This window comes from Paramisgurnus dabryanus, chromosome 5 (assembly GCF_030506205.2).
Source record: "Paramisgurnus dabryanus chromosome 5, PD_genome_1.1, whole genome shotgun sequence".
NCBI classification, from domain to species: domain Eukaryota; kingdom Metazoa; phylum Chordata; class Actinopteri; order Cypriniformes; family Cobitidae; genus Paramisgurnus; species Paramisgurnus dabryanus.
The window spans coordinates 9,570,558-9,594,407 of NC_133341.1; the positions used below are offsets into that span (position 1 = coordinate 9,570,558).

General features: G+C 37.1%; 1 protein-coding gene across 1 annotated transcript in view; it reads right to left on the reverse strand.

Annotated features, from left to right (window-relative positions):
• Positions 1–440: 440 nt before the first annotated feature.
• The window catches only part of dapk1 (death-associated protein kinase 1), an 86,469-nt gene continuing 63,059 nt past the window's right edge, over positions 441–23,850 (reverse strand). The window contains exons 17-26 of the mRNA XM_065267241.2: positions 23,550–23,747; positions 22,914–23,012; positions 18,222–18,299; positions 14,445–14,661; positions 13,459–13,644; positions 12,825–13,022; positions 9,101–9,239; positions 8,437–8,557; positions 6,245–6,433; positions 441–3,427 (exon numbers count right to left, since the gene is read on the reverse strand). Of these exons, the coding sequence (XP_065123313.2) occupies positions 2,159–3,427; positions 6,245–6,433; positions 8,437–8,557; positions 9,101–9,239; positions 12,825–13,022; positions 13,459–13,644; positions 14,445–14,661; positions 18,222–18,299; positions 22,914–23,012; positions 23,550–23,747 (2,694 nt within the window). The 3' untranslated portion in view covers positions 441–2,158. The remainder of the gene's footprint in view (positions 3,428–6,244; positions 6,434–8,436; positions 8,558–9,100; positions 9,240–12,824; positions 13,023–13,458; positions 13,645–14,444; positions 14,662–18,221; positions 18,300–22,913; positions 23,013–23,549; positions 23,748–23,850) is intronic.

Genomic DNA, 23,850 nt, shown 5'->3' on the forward strand with positions numbered 1-23,850 from the left:
AAAATTCTGTCATCATTTACTCTTGTTGTTCTAAACCTGTATGAATTTCTTTTTTCTGATGAACACAAAAGAAGATATTTTGAGGAGTGATGGTAAACACACAGCAGTAAGTGACCATAGACTTCCATAGTAGGAATAAAAAATATGATAGAATTTAATGGATACCGTCAACTGTGTGCTTACCATCATTTATTAAATTATATTCTTCATCATTTATCAAAATACATCCAAAATATTTTTTTCCCTACTATGGAAGTCAATGGTCACTTACTGCTGTGTGTTTACAATCATTTCTCAAAATATCTTCTTTTGTGTTCATCAGAAAAAAATTCATACAGGTTTAGAACAACATGAGGATGAGTAAATGATGACAGAATTTTCATTTTAAAGTCAACTATCCCTTTAAGATGTTTTGAAGTAAAAGAACACAAAATAGTTCATCGAGTAAACAATTTATTATAAAAAAAAATGTAGTACACTGTAAAGTTATAAGGAATTATTAAGGACATGGCATTCAGAGACATGCATTCAGAACATAATATAAATAGATGTGAAGGTTTGTGCAAAGAAATGACTGTACAAGTCTTAAATACAACAAGATAAATTCCCCCGATTTACCCTGTTAAAGTCTTAATAGGGGAAATCATTAACCTTGACCACAGCGAAACAGAGAAAGTTATTTATAATACACAGACTTAATCACAATATAAAATGGAGTGCCTTTTGGAATGGGAGAACACAATATGCCCAGTTCCCTTTTTATAAAAGCTTACGATGTTAAGACTGCCTGCAAAAGAAACGGTGAGGGGTTAGAAGACAGAGCTGCCCCAAATCTCACATGGGACAGTTGAAGTAAATGTACATATTAAAAATTAAATTCCATCTGTCTCCTCTGAAGGAAAACAAGAGTCATGTCCTATTATGATGTAAGAGGAAGTCTTTGCTGCCATCTACAGCTTTCAAGTGCCCATCACATTCAGTACAATCCAATCAGAATTAGACAAGTCTAATTAACCACTGAAATATAACCAAAAAACAGCATAATCGTTAACAGCTCTATAAGACTGTCCAAACTTTGTCCCAATGCAAATATTGACACATGTAATTAAGCTTTTGCCCAAATTCAGTCCCAAAAATATATATTTTTTTATCATTTCAGTACATGAATGGTTCAAAATAAATTTGCTCAACAGTGCGAATGTGTGAAACAGAAAGTTTTGATACAACAGTCGAACAACTGTAACAATACTCAGATCATGCTTACCGAGACACATTTTATAAAAACAAAAACCTATTTGCCATGTAAATGCCTGCAGTATTATATCATTTACATTTGACAAGCAGTCAGAACTGCAATATTTCACAAAGGTAAGACAAATATACTCGAGCGTGAAGTCAGTAAATACATTGAGACTCACATGATTTTAGGAAGCAGACTTTAAAACATTTTGGTATTTATTCTGCATCAAGGAATGTTTTTTTTTGTGTGTGTATCATCTTTTGAATAAAATCCTGTCTGAAAAAAATATGCTTTTGCTGCAGTAGGAAATGTTTAGGTAGTAAAGTTATATTACCCACACTCCGAATATTTGAGAATAGACTAGTTATCCAATATATTTGTTCTTTAAAAGTTAATAGTAAAGGTAAACACTGAAACACTTGCAGAGGTGTTTAAACTTAACTTGTTATTAGATGGTGGCATATGGCACATCCAACTTTGAAATCATCTAGAAAGATGACAACAGTTTACCATCTCCAAGGCACTCAATAGCTTGCGTCATGATCTCTTTTTTATCAAGTACTGCTGCCAAGCACTTGTTGATCCCATCATTCGGTCATCAAATGTGGTTTAATTTTTTTGACTGACAGACAGCTGTTTCATTTTTTTTCATAGGACATATTAAGGACATTCAATAAGAAAGGCAGCCTTCTGCAGCTTTACCTCGGGAAATTGATAAAAGATTTGCAGAAGACAAATTTACAGAGGCACCATTTCAAAGATACCAAGGATGAACATTCAAAAATCGCAAAGGGCATCATTGGACAAACACAAAGTATCTAATTCAAATACTTTAGTTCTAGAAGACCAGGGAGTTGAGATCTAACAATACTCCGCTGAATAATTGCACGTTTCTCTACAGACAACACAAGTTGAGCCCTAACGTGAGATAACAGAACTGATGGAGTTGTAAGATGTGCCGCCTCCATTGCACACTGGGCTGTACGGCTCTGGCGGAGTTCCCAGGATCTCCATATTGACCCGGAACACTGGCGCGGCTCTGAGGAGAAAATCTGCCGCGTCTCGACGGCCAAGTTCTCTCAGTTTAGCCACCAAAATTCCTATTGTTGAATCTGATCGCTGGCTCCAGTCTTGGAGAAGTGTGGCTGTTGGGCTGGGAAGAGAAAAGGGGTCTGCGGGCAGAGTCCCGTTGGTGCCACCGCTGTATTTAGCAGCTAGCTCGCTAAGACCCAAGTTCATGGCGAGCAAACACCAGTCCTTTCCGAGGGCATCGGGCGGGTCAAGTAGGCGGCAGAGTTTGCGTCGAGTCAGGTGACTGAGCTCCACCACGGGCACTTCCCTCCCGAGACTGCCCTGCTTGTAGACCTGTGTGCAACCTAAAGCTACGATACTAACGAAGCTCTCGCGATAACCTCCCATGGTATTAGAGAGTGCGTTCTCGCCACGCGCCTGAGCTCGGAAAAAGTCCCTAGGTTGGTAGAGCATGACGGGTCCGTGGTGCTCCCGCAACTGCTGGGGGCTTAGATAATGTCGAGAAGTTAACAAACCAGGTAACGTAGCGGCCACAAGTCCCTCTGTCATGCCACATAGCGTGTCCAACAGAGCATAACAACGTCCTGGATCTGCTTCTGGGCCTCGTAACTGTACCTCCAAGCCCTGTCCATGATTAACAAGCAGAACCAGAGCCTCGGCACCACCGAGCCCAACGCGAGCTCCGCCGCTCCATAACCGCACATCCTCAGGCTCGACCTCAGGTTTCTGTTGGCGGCTCCAGCGACACAAGTTTACTTGAAGTTTATGGAAGAGTCCGCAGGGGAACGGTGCTAAGTGCTCTGCAGGGACGACGCGTGCCCCACCGTAAAGCAAAGTGTCCTCCCCTTCTATGTCATCTTCGTCCGTCCAGGTGTGCTGCAGCCCACCTGTGCGTATGAGGGCGGGAATGTCAACCATGCCTGGATTGGCTGTGTCACGGGCACATACGTCCATGGCATCCAGCACCTGGAGCAGTTCGTCAATATCGCCCTCAGAGACGAGGTTTTGGAGTTCCTCTACACGATAGCGACCACGATAATGGTGGATCGCTTTGGGGGTTTCAATGGAGAGAAGCTTGCCAAGGACGTTACTACAAAGCCAGCGGGGATCTAGAAGGACAACGTCTTGGACAGTTTCACTCTGCATGATGTTAATCTAGAGAAAAGAAAGGAATAAGAAGTATTGTGTATTACTGAATGTTATTGCTGGAGGTCATCAAGGTTTACTACTGGTTGCTAGTAGATACTACTGTTGCTGGGTGGCCTTATGTTATTGGCAGGGCTTGAAACGGGGGGACACGGGGGAAAGGAGTCCGGGAGTGAATTTTAAAGAGGGGAACAGAGTTCTACTATATATATGTTTTTTCGTCTTTTTGATTAATGCAACTTTTACTCCGGAGCAATTACATTATCCTATTTTTCATCTGGGGGTGCAGACAACTACCGTGGCCTGGAAAGGCAAAAATAAATTATAATGGTAAATTACTTATTTACAAGATTAAAAACAAATGTACAAGTTTTTTTTAACAAATTTACATTTTTTTTTAACAAATTTACAAGTTCTTTAACAAATTTACAAGTTTTTTTTTACAAATTTAAAATGAGCGAACAAAAGTACAAGTTTTTTTTTAACAAATTTACAACGAGTGAACAAATGTACAAGTTTTTTAACAAATTTACAAGTTTTAAAACAAATTTACGTTTTTTACGGAAAGGGTAGGTACAATATGCTGACGTCACGCATCTGAGCCTCCGGTGGGAAGAAACCCGGAAGTATCACCGTGAATCTCATGAGAGTTGCGAATGCGATGTTGTGTATTAGGCTGTACATCCTATTAACGGAAAGACAGTGATAATATATAACCTTTCATCGATTCACGAGTGACTCAAAGGGATATTGGACCTTATTTTCAGGTAAGTAAAATAGTTTTAGTTAGCTAACGCTAGCTTTCCAAGTTGCACACGTTTTGGATGGCAGTTATCAAAATAATTCACTGACTTTCTCATTTTATTACAGACAACTGGAGAGGGGGCTCCAAACTTTTTAATCAGGACCTCTATTGTTCGTTTGCTTCCGGGGTTACATAGACTGAAACGGGGCAGCGTGACGAGTTTGTTTACATGGTGCTGTAAGCTCCAACCCAGGAGAGCACTTCAGAGGAATCAAGGGTGCGTTAACTTGTTCGATGATATGATCTGAATAATTTTTAAAAGACAAGGATTTTATACTTCCGGGGTTCTTCCCACCGGAGGCTCGGATGGGTGACATCAGCGTTTGTACCTAGGGCTGGGCGATAATTCGATAACGATAATTTTACCGATATAAACTTTTTCGATAAAACGATAAGGACAGTTCGATAAGTGATCGATAATGTTTAAGCACTGTGCGTAATGTTGCGCGAGCACTTCCGGATGCGGCACGCGCTCTTGGTTTACAATCACAGTGACAGTCAGACTTGAAGGAGTGGAAGATGAGGCAAGTTATTTATTTATTAGTAGAGACCTATGATTTTCGCGATGCGGATAACGCGGACGGAATCACGGAATCCAAATGCGCGGAAACATTTTCTTGTGTGTAATGTTGGACGCGCAAACAGGGTTCGTCAAACACAGCAGACACAGGTGCGTGCAGTATACTTTACTTTCATTCAGCGTCCGCCTTGCGCACGCACACGTCCGCCCAGCTTTAAAAGTATATTTACAGGACATTCACATATTCAGGAAACTGAGGAAAAGCAGCAGATTCACCACTGCAGTGAATATAGTGTTTGGGTATGTGCGCTCCCACAGCAAAGTGACACCCTTGACATCCATTTATCAGCGTGTATAGCTCGTATATGTAAAACACACGCGTGATCACTGAACTAAGTTTTCTTTCTTGTTTAAGTGAACATAAACAGCTGTTACTCAGTATATTGAAACTTAAAGCAGTCTGTCTTGGGTCTTAAAGGGACAGTAGTCTGCTGCTTTTGTGTCAGAAATGTGTTGATTTCATAACAAATAGATTTACATTTAATACAGATGCATTAAAACAAGATTTTAGTATTTGTATTTGTCATGTTCTGAATAAAAAGTAGTTTAAAACCATTATTAACTGTCTGGTTTTTACAATTTTCATTCAGGAGCAAAAATCTGCCTTTAAATTTGACAGGAGTAAAGATTTGTTATTTATCATGATAATTATCGATATCGACTGATATGGAAAACATTTTCTCGATAATTTTTTGAGTCATATCGCCCAGCCCTATTTGTACCTATCCTTTCCGTAAAAAACGTAAATTTGTTTTAAAACTTGTAATTTTGTTCGCTCATTGTAAATTTGTTAAAAAACTAGTAAATTTGTTCACTCATTGTAAATTTGTTAAAAAAACTTGTAAATTTGTTAAAAAAAACTTGTAAATAAGTAATTTACCATTGTAATTTATTTTTGCACCCCGAGGCCACCGTAGACAACCCCTCAAATCGCATACTTACCTACAAGTAAATGCTAAAATGTTAACAATGAATCACAGCGTGGCCCATCAACACCAAAACATTCCCTAAAATGTTTTTAAGTGTCGGCTGTACCTTTGAAATGCTGATGACTAATACTGATGAAAAATCATGATTAATTCACTTGCTACCTCTCTAAAGCCGGTGTTATAATAGCTGTGGGTGTCCAATAGATTGAAAAGACCTCTACTATTCAAGTTGCTGACACTCAACGCATTTGGATTCACAAAATAAATTTAAACATCGTGAATATGTTGTAGTTGTTATGCACTGAGTGCCTTTGGGGTAATGGATGTGGAATTAACAGTGTGGGTGTATACAGTAGTATAACAGGGTCTGTGAAAATAATAGTTTTTAATTATTAATACAACACAATCAACAGCTCATACACCTTCCACCCACACCAACACAGCCTTAATACAAATGTGCTTGCATATTAAATTCTTCATCTGCTCTCTTTCTCTCTCTCTCACACACACACCTCTCCCATGCTGTGAAGTTGTAAAGTCAGTTCCCGCAGATCCTCTTCACTGGCCAGAGGGTTGACTTGTTCTTGTACATCCACAACAAACTGTTGCCATGACATCAGCTGGTTTGGACCATTCAATTTCCTCCAGGAAGGCAGCGTGGACAACAGCTTCTCTGCCAACTGAGTCATAGGCCTGCAGGTCTGTGAAACAGAATGAAAACATAAGATCGATCCTCAAAATGACAGAGTACAATCATATAAACTTAAACCAGATTTCTTAAAAAAAAAAAAAAAAATGTATTATGGTATCAACAATCTTTATAAATCTATATCAGTGGTCTTCAACTTAATATTAGCTTGGCTTCATTTTAAACAATGATAAAACATATCAACAAGTAAAATAAAATCAACATGTAAAACAAAAAAGTTTGAGTTGACTATATAAAAAGTAGCCCTCCAGATTGTTTTATCTATTGTGGTAGCCCTTGCTCAAAAAAAGGTTGGAGACAAATGCTCAAAATAGCATTGTTCCTTTATATGCACAAAAAGACATCAATGCAATCACATCCGGAGGCCTGCAGATGAAAAGGAAACAGCTGCAAGTATGTGTAGGAGTGAGAAGAGATTTGGCCTCATTTATCAATCTAACATAGAAACAAATGGAGATCCGAGTGCAGAAATCGTCTTATGACAGGAAACATTCATATGCCGCCAATCGAACAAACCATAATTCAAAATAGTCTGAATGAACCATCTTTGTATTACAGTATTTGGCAGCTGGAAAAGCAAAATAAAAGGATGTCTGAAAAATGCAACGTGATCGGACCAAAAAACAATACATTATTATATATTTAATATAATACTTTATTAATGTAATGCAAAAATGAAAAATAGTATAGTACTGTACACTTTGTGTATACTATAATAAACTGTAACAAATTGACACTATAGACATCGCTAAGACACGTGACAAACTGGGCGGCAACGTCATCAGTACGCAAAGAATTATGGGTATGTTTGGCCCGTTTACATGGACTAGCATAGCAGGCTAGTGTTCTGGCATGAAAATAATGAAACCAAAAACTCTCTCTCTCTCTCAAATGTGTTTTAATTGGTAATATTATTTTATACAGAAATACATTTTTATAATTAAGATGAGAATAAAGTTAGTGTTAATTAAAATGTTAAGGGAAACAAATATATTGATATGAAATATTCCAAATTAATTTCAATTTCGTTCAGATACAATTACCAAACATATCTCAGTCTTTTCATTAATTAAATTATTAAATAATTATACAAAATTGTCGTCAGTGCACTACAAATAACTAAAAAATTATTTTATCTTGGGTCTCCTTACTGCTGCTATCCATGCCATTCGTCGCCTTTTTGTCACCTCTAAAACATGGCTTGTACTAATATTTTTTCACGTTTGAAAACGATAAAAGGATTTTCCGTTCTAAAGCTTTATTGCACATATCATGGGAACGACTATTCCAGTTTATAACACAGCAAGTAGACGGCATTTTGAACACTGCGTCCTTCCCTCCCTGCAAAGAAGTGTGGTGTCTGTACGTTTGTGCCGCGGATTCCCAAAATGCTTTGCGTTCACCACTGGGAATACGTCACGATGACGACACATTAGCAATGTCTATAGTGTTTTAAACCTTACCATGGTAAATATTAAAGTATGCTACAGTATTTAGTTTATCAATTCCCTATAGTCAATACTACAGAGAATACTGCAGAATACATTAATGTGTAGTAAGTAATATTCTACAGTATACTTTAATTTACTATAGAAACAGTATACTTTTTTCATGTGGGACAAAAAGAGAAATCGTACAGAAATCAAATTTTACGTTTGTTAAACCAAACGCAAGCATAAGTCATCCTTTAATTTCTTGTTATTCCTTTTCAATTAGAATAAAATAGGTAAAATGAAAAGAGAGAGAGAGAGAGAGAGCAGGAGAAGAAAGATAGTCAAGCAAAATGTATCAGCAAGGGTTCTGGGTAGACAGCGTAAAGGTTAGAGATGTTAATGAGGACCAGGAACCCTCATTACAGAGTTTAAAATGTGTCAAGACACATTACACACGCTGTATAAAAAGTGGCTCATTAATGTGACTGGTCCATTTTAACAGTTTAAATAAACTATTTGAACTTTTCGGAGCTGGAGAAACTGAGAAGTTTAATGATCTTACTGAGATGATGCTGTTTCGGAGCTCTAAGAGATGGTTTCTCAGCAGCTTCATATCTTTGGAGTTGGACGCTCCTGCATCCATGACGAAGAGCTTTTCAGCGATGAGCAGGTCATTACCAAATCTAAGCGACAAAATGCAATACGATCAGTTTATTAGAAACAAACCCTATACAAAGCTGATGTTCATTGAGAGTGTGATACCTCTTTTAAACAACAGTTTTATAAACTAGAAGCTGGACAGTTAATGTGTCTATTTTTTGATAAAGACAATTATTGCAAACATAAAGATTGACCGTTTGGTCTACAACCATCAAAGCATACAAAATATCAGCACTCTTAGAACAATCAGGGGTGCGTTTCCCGAAAACAACTATGCTCGCAAGTTCTGTCGTTACCAATAGAGTTCAATGGTAACAACTCTTTTGGGAAACGCACCCCAGTTTAGTTGCCTGCCAAACAGATCAGGGAACCAGAACTAACATTTGAAAAATGTGTTTTATGATAAACGTCATTCTATCACTTTAATCAATGCATACTAAAATAAATAAAAAAAGTAAAATGACTGTACAACGTATTGTCCAAATAGGACATTGTCAGGACTGTTTGATATTGTCCAAACCCGTCTTACAGCCCCTCGAAACATTAGTTTACATTAAATTGCTCACCGGTTCCTGACTTCTCTAAGCAGAGATCTCTCCTTGTCATAGCTGAACTCTCCTCCGAATGATCGGGGCATATTCACAATGTCAGCATGTGTGGCCACCAGCACCACACGCAGTGGATTCCTGATCTTCCCTCCAAAGGCTGTGGACATAACAAAGCATCAGGTTTAATTTCTTTTATTAATCTCCCAACACATACGATCTCAATTTACAAACTATAAGAACCTAAAACCTAAGAACCACAAACCTACATATATCTAGAGACCTATAGACAGATAAAATAATGCACTGACTCTCTTTCGGCATCACCCATAGCATATTGGATGTGCCTGCTACATTACTTACACACAGTCATCAACCATCACTACACAGTGAAAGCAAAGGCAAGCCCAGCTGAAAATTACCAGAGAGAGTTTGAGAGAGAAAGTCAAATGAGAGCATACAAAAATGAATGACAGTTAACAGGAGAAAACAGTGACACAGTAGTACATGGAAAACATCCATGCATGCATAAACTACTCTCTTTTATAGGAATGTCAATTAAATTTAGTACAAAATGATGCATTTAATCACAGCCCCTGAACCTTTTTTTCACTACTAGTCCTGTAGCCTCACTGGTACAGCATTGTGTTAGCAACATCAAGGTTGCAAGTTTGATGCCTATGGAACATATACTGTCAAAAAATGATAGACTGAATGCACTGTGAGTCACTTTGGACGAAAGCATCTGCCAAAGGCATAAATGTAAAATGTAAATTTTTGTGAGTTTGCAGTCAGCAGCAGTTGCTACTACAGGCAATGTGTCTCGCTAAACCACACAGAGAAAGCAGGCAGCACAGAATGAGTTAGTCGTTCACACAAGATCTGTTGCAGAACACAGGGTTCTTGAGATGTCTTTAAAGTAGTGGTTCTCAAACCTTTTCACTCTGCGCCCCCCAACCCCCCCCCATGTACAGTGTGGCCTCCTCAAAGAACATACATACAAAACATATTAAATGATGCAATGTAGTGCTGTTGGTTAGTAGCCTTATGAGGTTTAATTACACAGAATTTATCATAAATGAATGCCTTTTTTATAAAATGTCATAAAACTGGAGCCCCGCTGGCACTATCTCACGGCCCCCAGTTTGGAGCAACTGGTTTAGGATGTAAGAAAACAAAACACTATTGACTTTAATACAGGGTTGTTCAAACTGTGGCTCATAACACCCCTGTGGGTTTCACAGCAGTATAAGGTGGGTCCTTACACAACAGTTAATTTTCAAGTTCAAATTACAATACAAGTAATTTTAAGAAGTTGATTTTACTCTGTTAAAATGCAAACTTTTAAAAATGCCTATTTTACATTTGATTGTTTTGTTTTCAATGGCATAATTTAGTTTTTAGTAATCATCACAGTCTATTCTAATGCGATAGTGATCACCTTCCACACACATACAACAACAACATGTTAAACCATAACATTCTGTATGTGCTGATATGACAAAATGACATTACTTCCTTTCATCCTTTAGTTACACTTCCTGTAGTTACTTAAGACTTATTCCATGGGTTTAATGAATTTAATATAAACAATAAGTAACTAATCCTCAACTTTTGAATGGTAGTGTATATATAGTTTAATGTGTAAAATGTATAGTTGAACCGTTGTGATTTGTATATCAGACGTATTGTTTTGGATGTTTATAATAAGAATATTACAAGCAGCTGCAATTAAAGGCGGAGTGCACGATGTTTAAAAGCCAGTGTTGATATCTGAAATCACCTAAACAATCACACCCCTACCCCAATAGAATCTGGACCATCTTTTGATAGACCTGCCCCACACATACGCAACCCAGGCAACGATGTCAGTTCTGATTGGCTAGAAGTGTGATTTGGTATTAAAATTTTTCAAGCAACCAGGTACTTACCTTTTAAGGTTAAATAACTTTATTTACAGTGTAATGCAGTGCCGGTCCTTCCAATACACAAATTTCGCATCATTTGCAAAGGCCCCGCACCACTAGGGGCCCCTTGATCTCAAAATAATTTAAATACCATTATACCATATCAAAATGACTATTATGTTTAATGTAAACAAGATGCTATAATGTTAATAATTTGCAAACATGCAGATGTATGCAGGTTTTTAAAAATACTCTTCGCAAAAAGTTTCCCAATCCGAAGGCTGCAGCTTTAGAGATCAGCTGCATTTTAACAGAATATTAACAAGTATAAAGTTGACAATTTATTCTTAGTTAACGGTAAATTGTTATAATATGATTATGACTTGGGAATGAAATTAAGTTAATTTAAATAAAGCAAGCTTGATGACGTATGCAGCATATATGCGACTTGAGAAATGATCGCTGTTTCGTTTGCCCTTTATGATAAGTAATTTTCAGTAATTAAGTAATCATTTATGTTAGTAAACGAAGTAAAACACATTTATGCACTTTAATGTGTTTGTCTTTCAGTTTAATTAGGTTGGTAAATTACTATACTGTCAAAAAAAGCACTGTCCTTCGGATGAGACCCCGAGGTCCTGACTCTCTGTGGTCATTAAAAATCCCAGGATGTCCTTCGAAAAAGAGTAGGGGTGTGCCCCGGCATCCTGGCCAAAACTTGCCCATTGGCCTACTAATCATCCCTCATACTAATTGGCTATATCACTCTGTCTCCTCTCCACTAAGAAGCTGGTGTGTGGTGAGCGTTCTGGCGCAATATGGCTGCCGTCGCATCATCCAGGTGTATGCTGCACATTGGTGGTGGTTGAGGAGATTCCCCCGTTCATATGTAAAGCACTTTGGGTACTGAGAAAAGCGCTATATAAATGTAAGGAATTATTATTATTATTATTAACATTATGTATTTACATTGAATTTGATTTAAATTTAAATCCGGTTTATTTTTTAGTGCTTCTCACAACACATTTTAAATCAAAACAGCTTTACAGCAAATGCATGTTTCATGTTATAATCAGAAAAGTTTATCAGTCAGAGGTGGGTGTCAAAGAAATGTCCATATGGGAATAATATACAGCTATAAGATAATACAATATGCAGTCAGTTAACAATTAAGCTGAAACAATAAATGGGTTTTATGAATGCACTGACAGGGGCCCCTCACAGAGGTTTGCTTAGGGCCCCCCAACATCTAGGACCGGTACTGGTGTAATGCGTAATAAATGCTCTATTATCTACACTACAACAATAATATAAAGGGCGAAATTCCTCATCTGGAATATTTGTGATTAACTTAATAAATTTGCATTTCATGTTATTCCATTATTATTATTATAATCAATTCACTTTCAGAGTGTTCTGGTAAAAAAGCTCAGGGTAAATGGATGAAACATAAGGTTGGTTAGTAAATGTTGTTCTGAATCATTATGGAAATCAAGTTTAAACAGTATGACTTACAGAAACTACTGAATATAACTAAAATTATACAGATTCTTTACAAAACACAAAAGAAACAGAAAATTGTTATTTTATATTCCTTCAAAACACCAAGTCAATTATAAAAACAACAATTACAGCATTGATGTTGTATAATAACACCGCACATTATTCAGTAAAATATAGAAAACTGAGCAAAGTACTTCTTCCAAGACCTCTTAATCAAGCATCTAACGGTTTCAGCTGATACCTGTAATTATTATAATGGAAAACCCTTCAGAGGAAAAAAATCTATACTCTACACACTTTAGTCTCAAGAGATAAACACACACACACACACATACCGATGTTGTCCTCAGGCAGTGTGAGAGCCTTGAGGCAGTTGAGCCAGTATGTGACCTGGTTGAGCTGAGTCTCGTACGGATCCTCCAGACTGAATAAAACCAGGTGAATCGCTGCCGTGTCATTCGCAGCAAAGTAATCATATGTGCAGTAGTAGACAGGATTACCAGAGAACTCCCATATACTAAAGTCTCCAACACCTGAAAGAGCACACATATACACAGACACAGGTATTTAAAATATACAGCGGCTTCAGGAAGGATAAGGACACTTACTGTATACCTAAACAAATTAAACAATATATAAGTGACTCCTTTAAAGCAAAAACATTCTTGTTAGGTTAAAATAATAAAACCTAGAAATAGATATGCCAAATGAAGTATCCTGAGACTTTACTTTGTGGCACATGTGCGTAATGTGTTGAACTACAGTACATATCTGTGGCTATTCTGCTAGGATACCTGTGTAAATGTGAGACGGACTGACTTTAGACCACTAAAAATAACCTTGACGCTCGTAGATACAGTATATACCTCAGAAAAGTGATGTTCGATCAGTCTGACTATACCTGTAATGTATATACTGTTGCAAAATATGTAAATGATAACATAACAATAAAACAAAAAAATAACTAACCATTGACGTTGGCATTCTGGATGTCGATGGCTTTGGTGGCGGTGTCATCAGCCGTGGAGAGAGCATTGTGTACCGGACTAAAGACCTCCAGCACTCCTTTGGTCAAACTGGGCTCAAACATCATACTGCGACTACGCACGCTAACATTCTCACAGCCTGGATACAAGTTAGAGATACTGACAGACACTACACACACAATTTCACCAACAAACACATAAACAGAAGGAGAAAATACAGAGACGGTCAACTGGATGAATACATAGGGAATATATAAACAAAAGAATACAATTTGGAATTTTTGGAATATTTAAATGATGTCTATTATAATACATTAAAGTCTAATCATTCAAATCAAAGCATTTGATTATGTTGTAACCAACCACATGGGGGAGCTCTTTACCAAAACTCTAGTTTTAACTACCAGTGCTGACAAAATCAAAATACTTAGTAAATGCTGTCACTTAATGCTATATTCTTGTGATATAAAAAATAAACCCTTAACTTCCAAAAAAGAAAAAAAACTGTATTTTTACTTCTCTGCTTATCTGAAGAGGTACATTTCGGACAAATTAAGTGCTACAGTATAAGCAACTCTCATTTAGAGATATACGGTGTCTGATTCCTCAAGATTTTTTTTACTTGCAAAAGTGTTAGTCACACTGTGGTGCATGTGTCTCACACAATCAACACCTTTTTGAACTTTGGCTTTTTATAGAAACTTTCCCTACAGATACCGTGAGACTCCTTCAGTTTGGCAGCGGCAGTATTTGTGGAAAAAAAACAAGCTTTATAAATATCTCTTGACACTGATGCGATTCCACCTTCTAATAATAGAGATAGATGACGTGAATTTGTTAATCTGGGAACGTGTGAGGATAAAAACTCTAGAAGTGCTGGATGTTTGGCAACTCTAAGCACACAGATACTGAATTTGTCATTTTCGGTGACTGAAACTTCAGGGCACTCATAAAACAAACCTACTGTACCTGAAGGTTTGGAAGTGGCAGGTGAGGCCGGATGTCGGACAGGGTTGTTCAGCCTGGTCCTTCTTCTCCGGAAGAAACTCCGCAAGATTCCGCACTTTAAAGACTCCACCAAAGTGCTCTTCCCTGCTCCCGAGTGGCCGAACAGCTTGAGTTTGATACGGGGTTGGAGGGTCTGCGTAGGCCGCAGCTGCTGGATGTAAATGGCCTTGTGGTTGTCCTGTCAGACCAATCGCAAGGGCCGTGTAAATTAACACGATCCAATCACGTTACAGTGTGACATATGGACTGATGACACAATGGTAATGTGAGTGAGAATGTGTAGTGAATCCTAATGAGTTGAATTTATAGGCACTTTATGGCTACCCTGAGTCGGGCAATTGAGTGTTGAATGCAATATAAAAAAATACCAAAGTGCTGATGTCATGTACAACATTTTGTTATGTCAAATAAAATGACCCTTCGTTAAGTTTGTGGTTAATAATAAACCAAAAACCTAAGCTGTGTATCTAATCAGAGCTATTGAGGCAATACAATGACAAGCATTTAAGACATAATGGGGCGGTTTCCTGGACAGGGTTTAGATTAATTCAAGACTACGCCTTGGTTATATTAGGATATTTAAGTCGTTTTTACAAACAAAATAAATAAATTCAGGTGTGCATCTAGAGACAAAACAATGGCACTGATATATGTTAAGATATGTCAGTACAAGGTGTTTTTAAAGTAAGGAAGCTCACACATGCATTTTAGTCTGGGACTAAGATAAGTCCTGTCCGGGAAACTGCCCCAATAACTCTTAGAGAAAGTCCTGTACTGTTAGTACTGTGTAGCTACTATAAAGTGCTAATGTCATCATACTCTGCTACATAAATATTTCCTGTGTGCCAGGGTTTCTCTCTCAATAGTGACCGATTTCAGGTGATCTTTTGGCTTTCTATGCCATTTTCCACTTTGTTCCTTCATGTGTTTAATCATATTCCCTGTGTCATTTTACTTTATTTATTATGACTCAACTTGTATACTTAAATGTTCTGATTTCTTTGTATGAATTCAATATTTGGCTTGATGGCTACATCTGGTGGAAATTTTGTGTCAATAGCCCACTTAGAAATCCGCTTACTGATAAAAATGCTGATGTGTCAAATATTTATTTTCTCCGCTGTATCATGGATTAGCATGTAGTTGTACCGTTGTATTTACATGATAATCTACAGAATACCACAGAACACTGCACACAATGTAAAAAATTATATTTGGGTTAATGCTTGATACTGTACTAGACTAGTGTTAGTCTGAAGCATCACATTTTTGTTGATTATAGGTGTAATTGTATTGTGAATATGTACAAAACTGTTAATGGTCTTCTTTCTATTTTTATGTGTTAATGCAGTTTCAAATTATGTCAAAAACAAAAGGTCAAAAAATGGTCCTTAGCTTTCACTTGTCCTATTATTGTACAGATATGCAGACATTTGGTACCTTTGATGTACTAATATAAACTCTTTAGTAGGGGTGACCCCGAATAGTCGAAGATTCGATGCATCGATAGGAGAAGCCTGATTCGACTACCAATCTCATAGTCAAATCGTCGCAGATGTGTTATGAAATGAGGATCATTCAATTTTGGCTTATGGGTGCACACATTATCTGATTTCACATATAACAGCTTTCTCACAATATATTAATATACTGCATATTATGATAATGCTGCAAATAATATGTGAAGTAGCAGCTTTCAATAAATATTTTTTAAATGCGTTAATAAATCCAACAACCCCTGTGACCGGGCTTCACGTCCATAAGAGGTCTCTATGTTAATAAAGCCTTGCCTCTTTGTTTCGACATTTAAAAGACAAAGCTGACAAATTAAACTATGACTTTCGTTCTTTTAATAATTTCTATATTTTATTTTATTTATAAATCACTTTGGGTTATCTGATTTAACTATTTGGCTTGTGTTTTTTTTCCGTGCACTTGAGGCATTTTGCATATTTGTTCTTCACTTTATTACTTTTGACCTTATTTTATTAAAAAATTGTATTTATTATAAACGTAAATTCCGATCTAATTTAAGTATGTAAATTTTGGATAGCTTTTCGTTGTATCGATGTTGCGCTATTGCGTGCTGGCCATGCTTGCGCATGTAATTTAGCCGAACGGGCTAGGTGCTCTGCATGCGTCTCATATTTAGGAGTTCATCAAACTAAACATAAAAAAACGGATGTTTTTCGACGAGTATAAGTTTTTAAAATGTATTTAAAACAGAGTGGTTATATTGTCTATCTTAAAGTTAAACTACAAAACAGGTAAGCCGTTTTTTTATTTCGGTGATGAAACGGAAGTATCTGCACCGAACCTATTTCTGCCTGACACGAATGTCTTTCTTGTGATTTAATATTATGGTCAGTCGGTGTTCACTTTCAAATGATAGCAAAGAGATTCCTGAAATAAATAATATCATCCGGTCTTTCTTTTTCTAAAGTTAATACAGAGATGATCAAAGTCAAAGCAGGTATTTCTGTGCAAAATAATAACGCGTAGTGTCTATAAAATCATTAATTTCAGTGTTTTTCTTGTTATAAATTAAAGTTTAATGAATTGTATATAAAGATTAGTTTTTATCATTTACAGTCACAATCACAAATTATTTGTCATTTCTCATTTGTCGGTTTTTTTTGGTCATGACTGCTTTGACGCGCTATCTCCAAATTAAATAAAAACACTGAATTGTAGCCGGAGTTTCCAAGGCAGGATCACCTTTGTTATTTTTTTAGGTTTAGTTATCAAATGTATTTTTGTTTGATGTTCTGTAGATCGTGGCTTTAAAATGTTATGAGGAATAATTAAACAAATGTTGCCTTACATTTTACCTTAAAAAATATATATATAAATGCATCCTCAGTTTTGTCTTCGTTTATTACTTGAAAGACAGTTTTGGTCACTTTATCAGACAGTTGTTTATGTGTGCTGCTTGTGAAAGAAAATAAAAGTTACCAATTTGTACCTTGTCTGGCCCCCTCCCAACCCATGCACACAAACATAGATGATTCGACTATCGGTCGACTATGGAAAGATTCGAAAATTCTGATTCGAATATGTAAATCCTTAGTCGAGGACACCCCTACTCTTTAGATTCAAAGGTGCACTTTTTGAATGGGTACTACCACAGTGACAGCATAAGGGCAATATTTTTTTTACCATATTCTTGCAGTGTAAAGCTTTTTAAGTCATTATTCTTTCATCTTTCATTATTCTTCACACCAGTCCAGCATATATGGCTATTTTCATGGCAAGAACCGGTTAATCCATACACAAGTTGATCCACACAAGTTAATCCATACACAGGTTAGGGGAGGGGCAATTTGGAATCTAACTTGAATGTTTTTGGCCTGTGGGAGGAAACCCACGCTGAAACATTGAGAACATCCAAACTCCACACAGAAAGGCCACCTGACCTACCAGGGACCTTTTTGTTGTGAGGCAAAAGTGCTACCCAATGAGCCACCGTGCCGCCCCCATTATTCATTCATAATCTTGCCTGGCTATGAACATATAAGAATTACTGCCATTTTGAAGTTGATGGCATTATTGTCCCATTTTGGGTACAGACGTGAACATCATCCAAAATTTGGCAGATCTAAGATTATCAGTGAATAACACACCATCATACAAACAAACTATCATACGATTTATTTCTAAAACATATTTCTAAAACAAAGCATTTATATAACACTGGTGTCCCTTAGTTCGAGTGAGACAAATAATAAAGACTTGTACCTTCCTCAGCTTGGCCAGCAGCATTGCGACATACTCCTGCTGCTCAGCATTCGCAAGATCTTCTGCTGTCTTTCCATCCTGCAGGAGAGAGAGAGAGAGAGAGAGAGAGAGAGAGAGAGAGAGAGAGAGAGACAAATGACAGTGATGGATAAAGTGCAGCGAAAGAACATTACTGGCAATACAGGGAGCGCAAGGCGTCCGTTGACACAGATGAATGAGTAAAGCTGGATAAATAAAAGTCCATCAGCCTTTGATCTGCTCAGTATTACTTGTCCATCCTACACAATTTAAAGCTCGATAGACGGATAGATAGAGAGTTAGGATATAGCCAGACAGACAGTGAGTTTGGAGGGTGTAAAAGAGAAGTGAGAAGTAAACAAGAGAAAGTGAGAAAGACAGAGGGGGAATATCACCTTACAGCTCAACGTCGTGACCCACAATATATATTACAAAAGCTGCTGGAGACGTATAGTGCGTATAGTGATGATTATAATTGAAAACTAATTATGGGTGTAATGCTGTCTTTACAATATCAGAATGATTATGATTAGGGGTGGGCCGATCCACTTTTTCCATTACCGATCCGATTTCGGTTTATGATATGAATGAACATGATCACCACCACCATGACATATTAACAGTAGAAAAGTCTGTACTTGAGTCTTGGTGTGGCAAATGAAGAATAATGGGGAAGCTCATTGGCATTGATAAGAATAACTTGTTTAGTTATTTGAGTACTGTTCAATAAAGATTAAACTTGTATAAGAAGTAACTTTATCATCCATCAGTCTGTGTGGAAGTCTGTCATTCACTCAATGAATAGTTAGGACCTGTAATATTTTTGCAGCAGTGTTTTAAAAGGACACTCCACTTTTTTGCTAATATGCTCATTTTGGGTGATTCTCGCGAAATTAGACTTGTGGGGTGTCATGAAACATTTTTATTTAAAAAATGAAATGAAAGTAAGAGTATCAAAATAAGAAGCATACAGTTACAAACATCTCTTCATGTACTATTTTGCACATGATTTCAAATGACATCATACAAACCAATTTTGTTGTTTTTTTCTACATTTAAAAGGAAAACTTTCTTTATCGCAACGTGTCCATAACTGGATTTGGGTTCTTTGACATGGAAATATTTATAATTAAAAAATCTAAAAAATAAAAAGCTTCAGTGCATGTTATGTTATAAACATTTACAGTAAAGAAACGTGGTATTTGGTGATCATTGGTAAATGTAGAGACAATAATAAGGAATATAAATGTGCCCAAGACCAATTTTCTCATCCTCTGCAACAAATTTCAATCATTGTTTAAGCCCTCAAGGAACTAACATTTTCAAAAAAAAAAAATATAAAAAAATAATTAGTTGGAAGGGACATAATTGACTGTGACACTAAAGATGGCTACCAGGTAAGCAGTTCTTATTTTTTCTCTCCAGATAAAAGTTGAAATTTTGTTTGTCATAGTACCTTGACAACTTATTAGTTCTCATAACCGAAACATGAGTTTGTAAATACATATATTTAATGTAATATCATAATGCGGTAATGATAATTTTTGATAATGATAATCTAAATTTTTTTTATAATTCTATAGGAAAATATTTTTTAAATTCTCTAAAAAGAATGTTAATAAAATTTATCTTATATGTGCACAAAGAAAAATTGGCTTCAAGGGCTTTTTTATCCTGTAGGATACAAACATAGAAAACATTTTATAATTTGTTGTTATTTAAAGTTTATTTCAACTGTTTTAAAGTAGAGGGACACCTCTTGCCACCACAAAGAATGACCCTGCTGTATTTGAAAAGCGTGGCGCTTCCATCGGAAACCATCGAAAAACATACACTGGCTGCAGGCACAAACACCTTGGGTACACGCCCCCTTAAGAATCCTTTGGACCCCCTACACCAGTGGGCTCCTACAATCATTTCCCTGTTTCACCCCATTAAAAGGCTTCTGTTACACCAACTAGTCGTTAGGACCACCTAACTACTAGTCATTTATGAAAAAGTTGTTTTGTACATGCCCATAAAATACAGTACATGCATTTTAAATTCATTTACACTCCTTTGCGGCTTGCTCTAATGCTAGCACTTAAAACCCTTAGTCTTTGTCAGGATGATACAAACAGAGCATTAAACGGCCCAACATGTACATCAACAGTAACTTCCCAGGAGAAGCACATGTGACTGGAAAAAATCAGCCTTGGGAGAGACTAGCTGGGGAGGACGAGGCATAACCACAGAACCTCAAGGTCATATGTAAAACCACCAAAACTAACAGTATACGAAATGTATCTCAATGGTGCTACTCCATACATAAACCTTAAATAAGTCTTTATTTTAAGCCCTCTTTACCCAAAACCCACCATAGTTGTAGTAAAACCACCGCTTGACTTAAAACCATTAATGATTTAGCACCAAGGGACACGCACACACAATTCAACCTAACACCTGGGGCCACGAGCACAAACCACAGAGCCAGAAACAGCTGTGTTCCTCACAAACCAATGGGGAGAAATTAACCAGCTTCCATCTAAACGAGAGCCCACAAGACCCCCCCGTAACATGAATAGGCAAATGAGAGCCATACAGAACGTGAACACGGCAGAGGTGTTCAAAAATGGATAAAAGGAGAGTAATAGGAGAGCTACAATGCACTGTAATTATTCTCATCTAATACAGAGCATTTAAAAGATATGACTGCAAAGTCGGTCATCCAAAACCCATTTTCTCCTTCCATTTTCTTTATCCCCGAGCATTTTTTGTTTATGTCTACTCGTCTCCCACAACCTGTCCCCCTGAGGACAGATTTGCATTTATTTATTGATTTTTTGTCTCCCAAAAGATTAAAGATGTCTTGAATATCTCAGGGCTGAATGGAGTCCTGATGTGAGGGAAGAGAACCTACTGTTTGTTTGACACATGAGACCATGGCATCATTATAGTCTTGGAGACATGAAAAATGTACTGTATGGTACTCGCATGGGATGAACAAAAACAAATCAAGAAGCAAGCAAGAAATATACAGTAGGGCGACCATTCACTTTATATTTATACTTTTTGTTACTTATTATGTACTGTAAGTCTTTGTCTGGCATTTTTAAAATTCTGTCATCATTTACTTATTCTCATGTTGTTACAAACCTGTATGAATTTTTTTGTTCTGAAGAACACAAAGGAAGATATTTTTATAAATGTTTGTAACCAAACCGTTTGTGGACCCCATTCACTTCCATAGTAGGAAAAAATTATACTATGGAAGTGAATGGGCTCCACGAACGGTTTGGTTACAAACATTTCTCAAAATATCTTTCTTTATGTTCATCAGAATTTTTTTTTTCAAAAAATTAAAAGATGACCCGCAGTACCCAGATAAGGCTGTATTGTTATTTCAGGCGTTGTTATCTTTGAATAAAACCTGGAATGATGCCACTGACAAATCAGAATCAAGCATGCAAGAGCGCCATGTTATCAAATATATTGATGTAGTTAAATATTATATTACTGTTTATTACAATGCATTTGCTATTGGTGCATTTAAATAAAAAATAACTATATATTAAAAATTATAAATAAAGTTAAAAATTATAAATGCTTGTTGTCTACAGATTTTAGTTTTATATATATAAGTTTATATATATAAATATATTTATAAATAAAACAAAAATCTGTAGACAACAAGCATTTATCATTTTTAACCTTGCCATTAACTATATTTATTGCTGTATTTAAGTTATTTCATTAAACATTTTGGCAACTGTTGAAATTATGGTTGAGTACAAATTTTATTTGAACAAATAATGATTTTCTTAGGCTTTTTTATATTGCACAGCACTTATTCACAGGCTACATCAATCTGCATGTGAATCATTTATTCCCTTTAAGCTGCTGACCCATACACCTCTGGCAATAAATTATAGATTGTTAAATTCCTGTGTGCTGCAACATGCATTGTGCATCAGCCAGTATACAATATTAACAATGTGGAGGAGGGCTGTCTAGGTAGGGGGGCATGAGTGGGGGTGTGTGGGCTGTTTGGGGGGACATGTGGGTTATTGATTGATAACAGTTTGGCAAGGGGTATGGATGGGGCATGTTGTCCTTCACTGTGAACAATTATTCTCTGGTGGCTCTGTGGGCAATTCTCATTAATAAGCTTCGCTCTCGAGAAGCCATTGTATTGTGCTGACCTGCAGAAACATCATTGCATTACAGACATCTGAGAATTGATGCGTGCAGAGAATGCACAAATCTCTGAGAACATATAAAGAAGGTACACTGGTGTAGTCCACACACACATCCATATCAACATAGAGCTAATGCAAAATCTGATGCTAAATGCCACCTCTGTTAAAAATTGAGAGAAAAAACTAAAAGACAATTCCCTGAGAGTACATATATATTAGAGCAGACAGGAAAGTGGAGGGAGAGAGAATGGGAATAGGATCAGGACAAATAAACTGGATTTGAAGCTATTTGCCAGTAACCACAAGAGTTTTATGTCGCAACCATGTGCACTTTCCACAGCTCTGACCTGATATAAATTAATAACTAGTAGCACAATATGACTATATTGTGTGTCTGAGGCCAAAATCGAATCATGCAACTGCTCAACTCAACTACAACACCCATGATTTCATCATGTCAAACCCTAAAGGGACCAGGATCTGCGGTTGAACTTACATTAGTGACGGCTTCAGTGTTGGCTCCCGCAACACAGAGATGACGCACCACCTCCAGACCCCCGTTACTAGCTGCCAGGTGGAGCGGTGTTCTTCCAAACTACACACAAATAAAACACAAACATTTCTAAGCACGTTCTTCTGGGAATGAATTATCACAAACAAAAGGAAGAAACAGAAAATTGTTAAAGTGTGAATAAAACAATGATAAATCGATTTCGCATAAATATAATTCAGTTTCTCCTAAGTTGTAAAGCCCTCAGCTTGAATCGTAAATCTTCAGTTTGTTTTTATGGAAATGGCACTAACAGTGACACAGATAGAAAACAATGTAACATTTGGCAATCGGTATCATGACAACTGCAACAAATTAAACATGGTCAACTGGAGGGACTTTGGAGGGAGTTGGCTATGGAGATCGCGTTTAATGGCATGGTCCCAACATGCAAGCTGTTCCACACCATTAGCTTAGCAACATGCTAACATCAAAATCTAAGTATACTGCGAATTTGGTCTCCCATAGAGTTACTGTTAGCATTATCACATCACTAATCAGGTCCCATGAAATAATCCTGCATATTTATGTAGGCACACATTTAAAGGATGAACATGCACATATGATACAGCAAGGACTGACTTTGTTAGGAATATCCAGATTGGCTTTAGCAGCACAGAGTTGGATGACCACTGGCAGGTTGCCGTCCTTGCAGGCAATGTGCAGGGGTGCGTTGCCGTGGCGATCCTGGTGGTCCACATAACAGTGATGGCTTAGCAAACACTTGACCACTTCAGTCTGACATCTCCTCACTGCCAGATGGAGAGCAATGTGACCATCCTGAAATACAAAGATCCACACACACACACACACACACCATGAAAACTGATATAAAGGATTATTTTTTGACTGCGAGACTGTGGTCATAATAAAAGAAAATGTA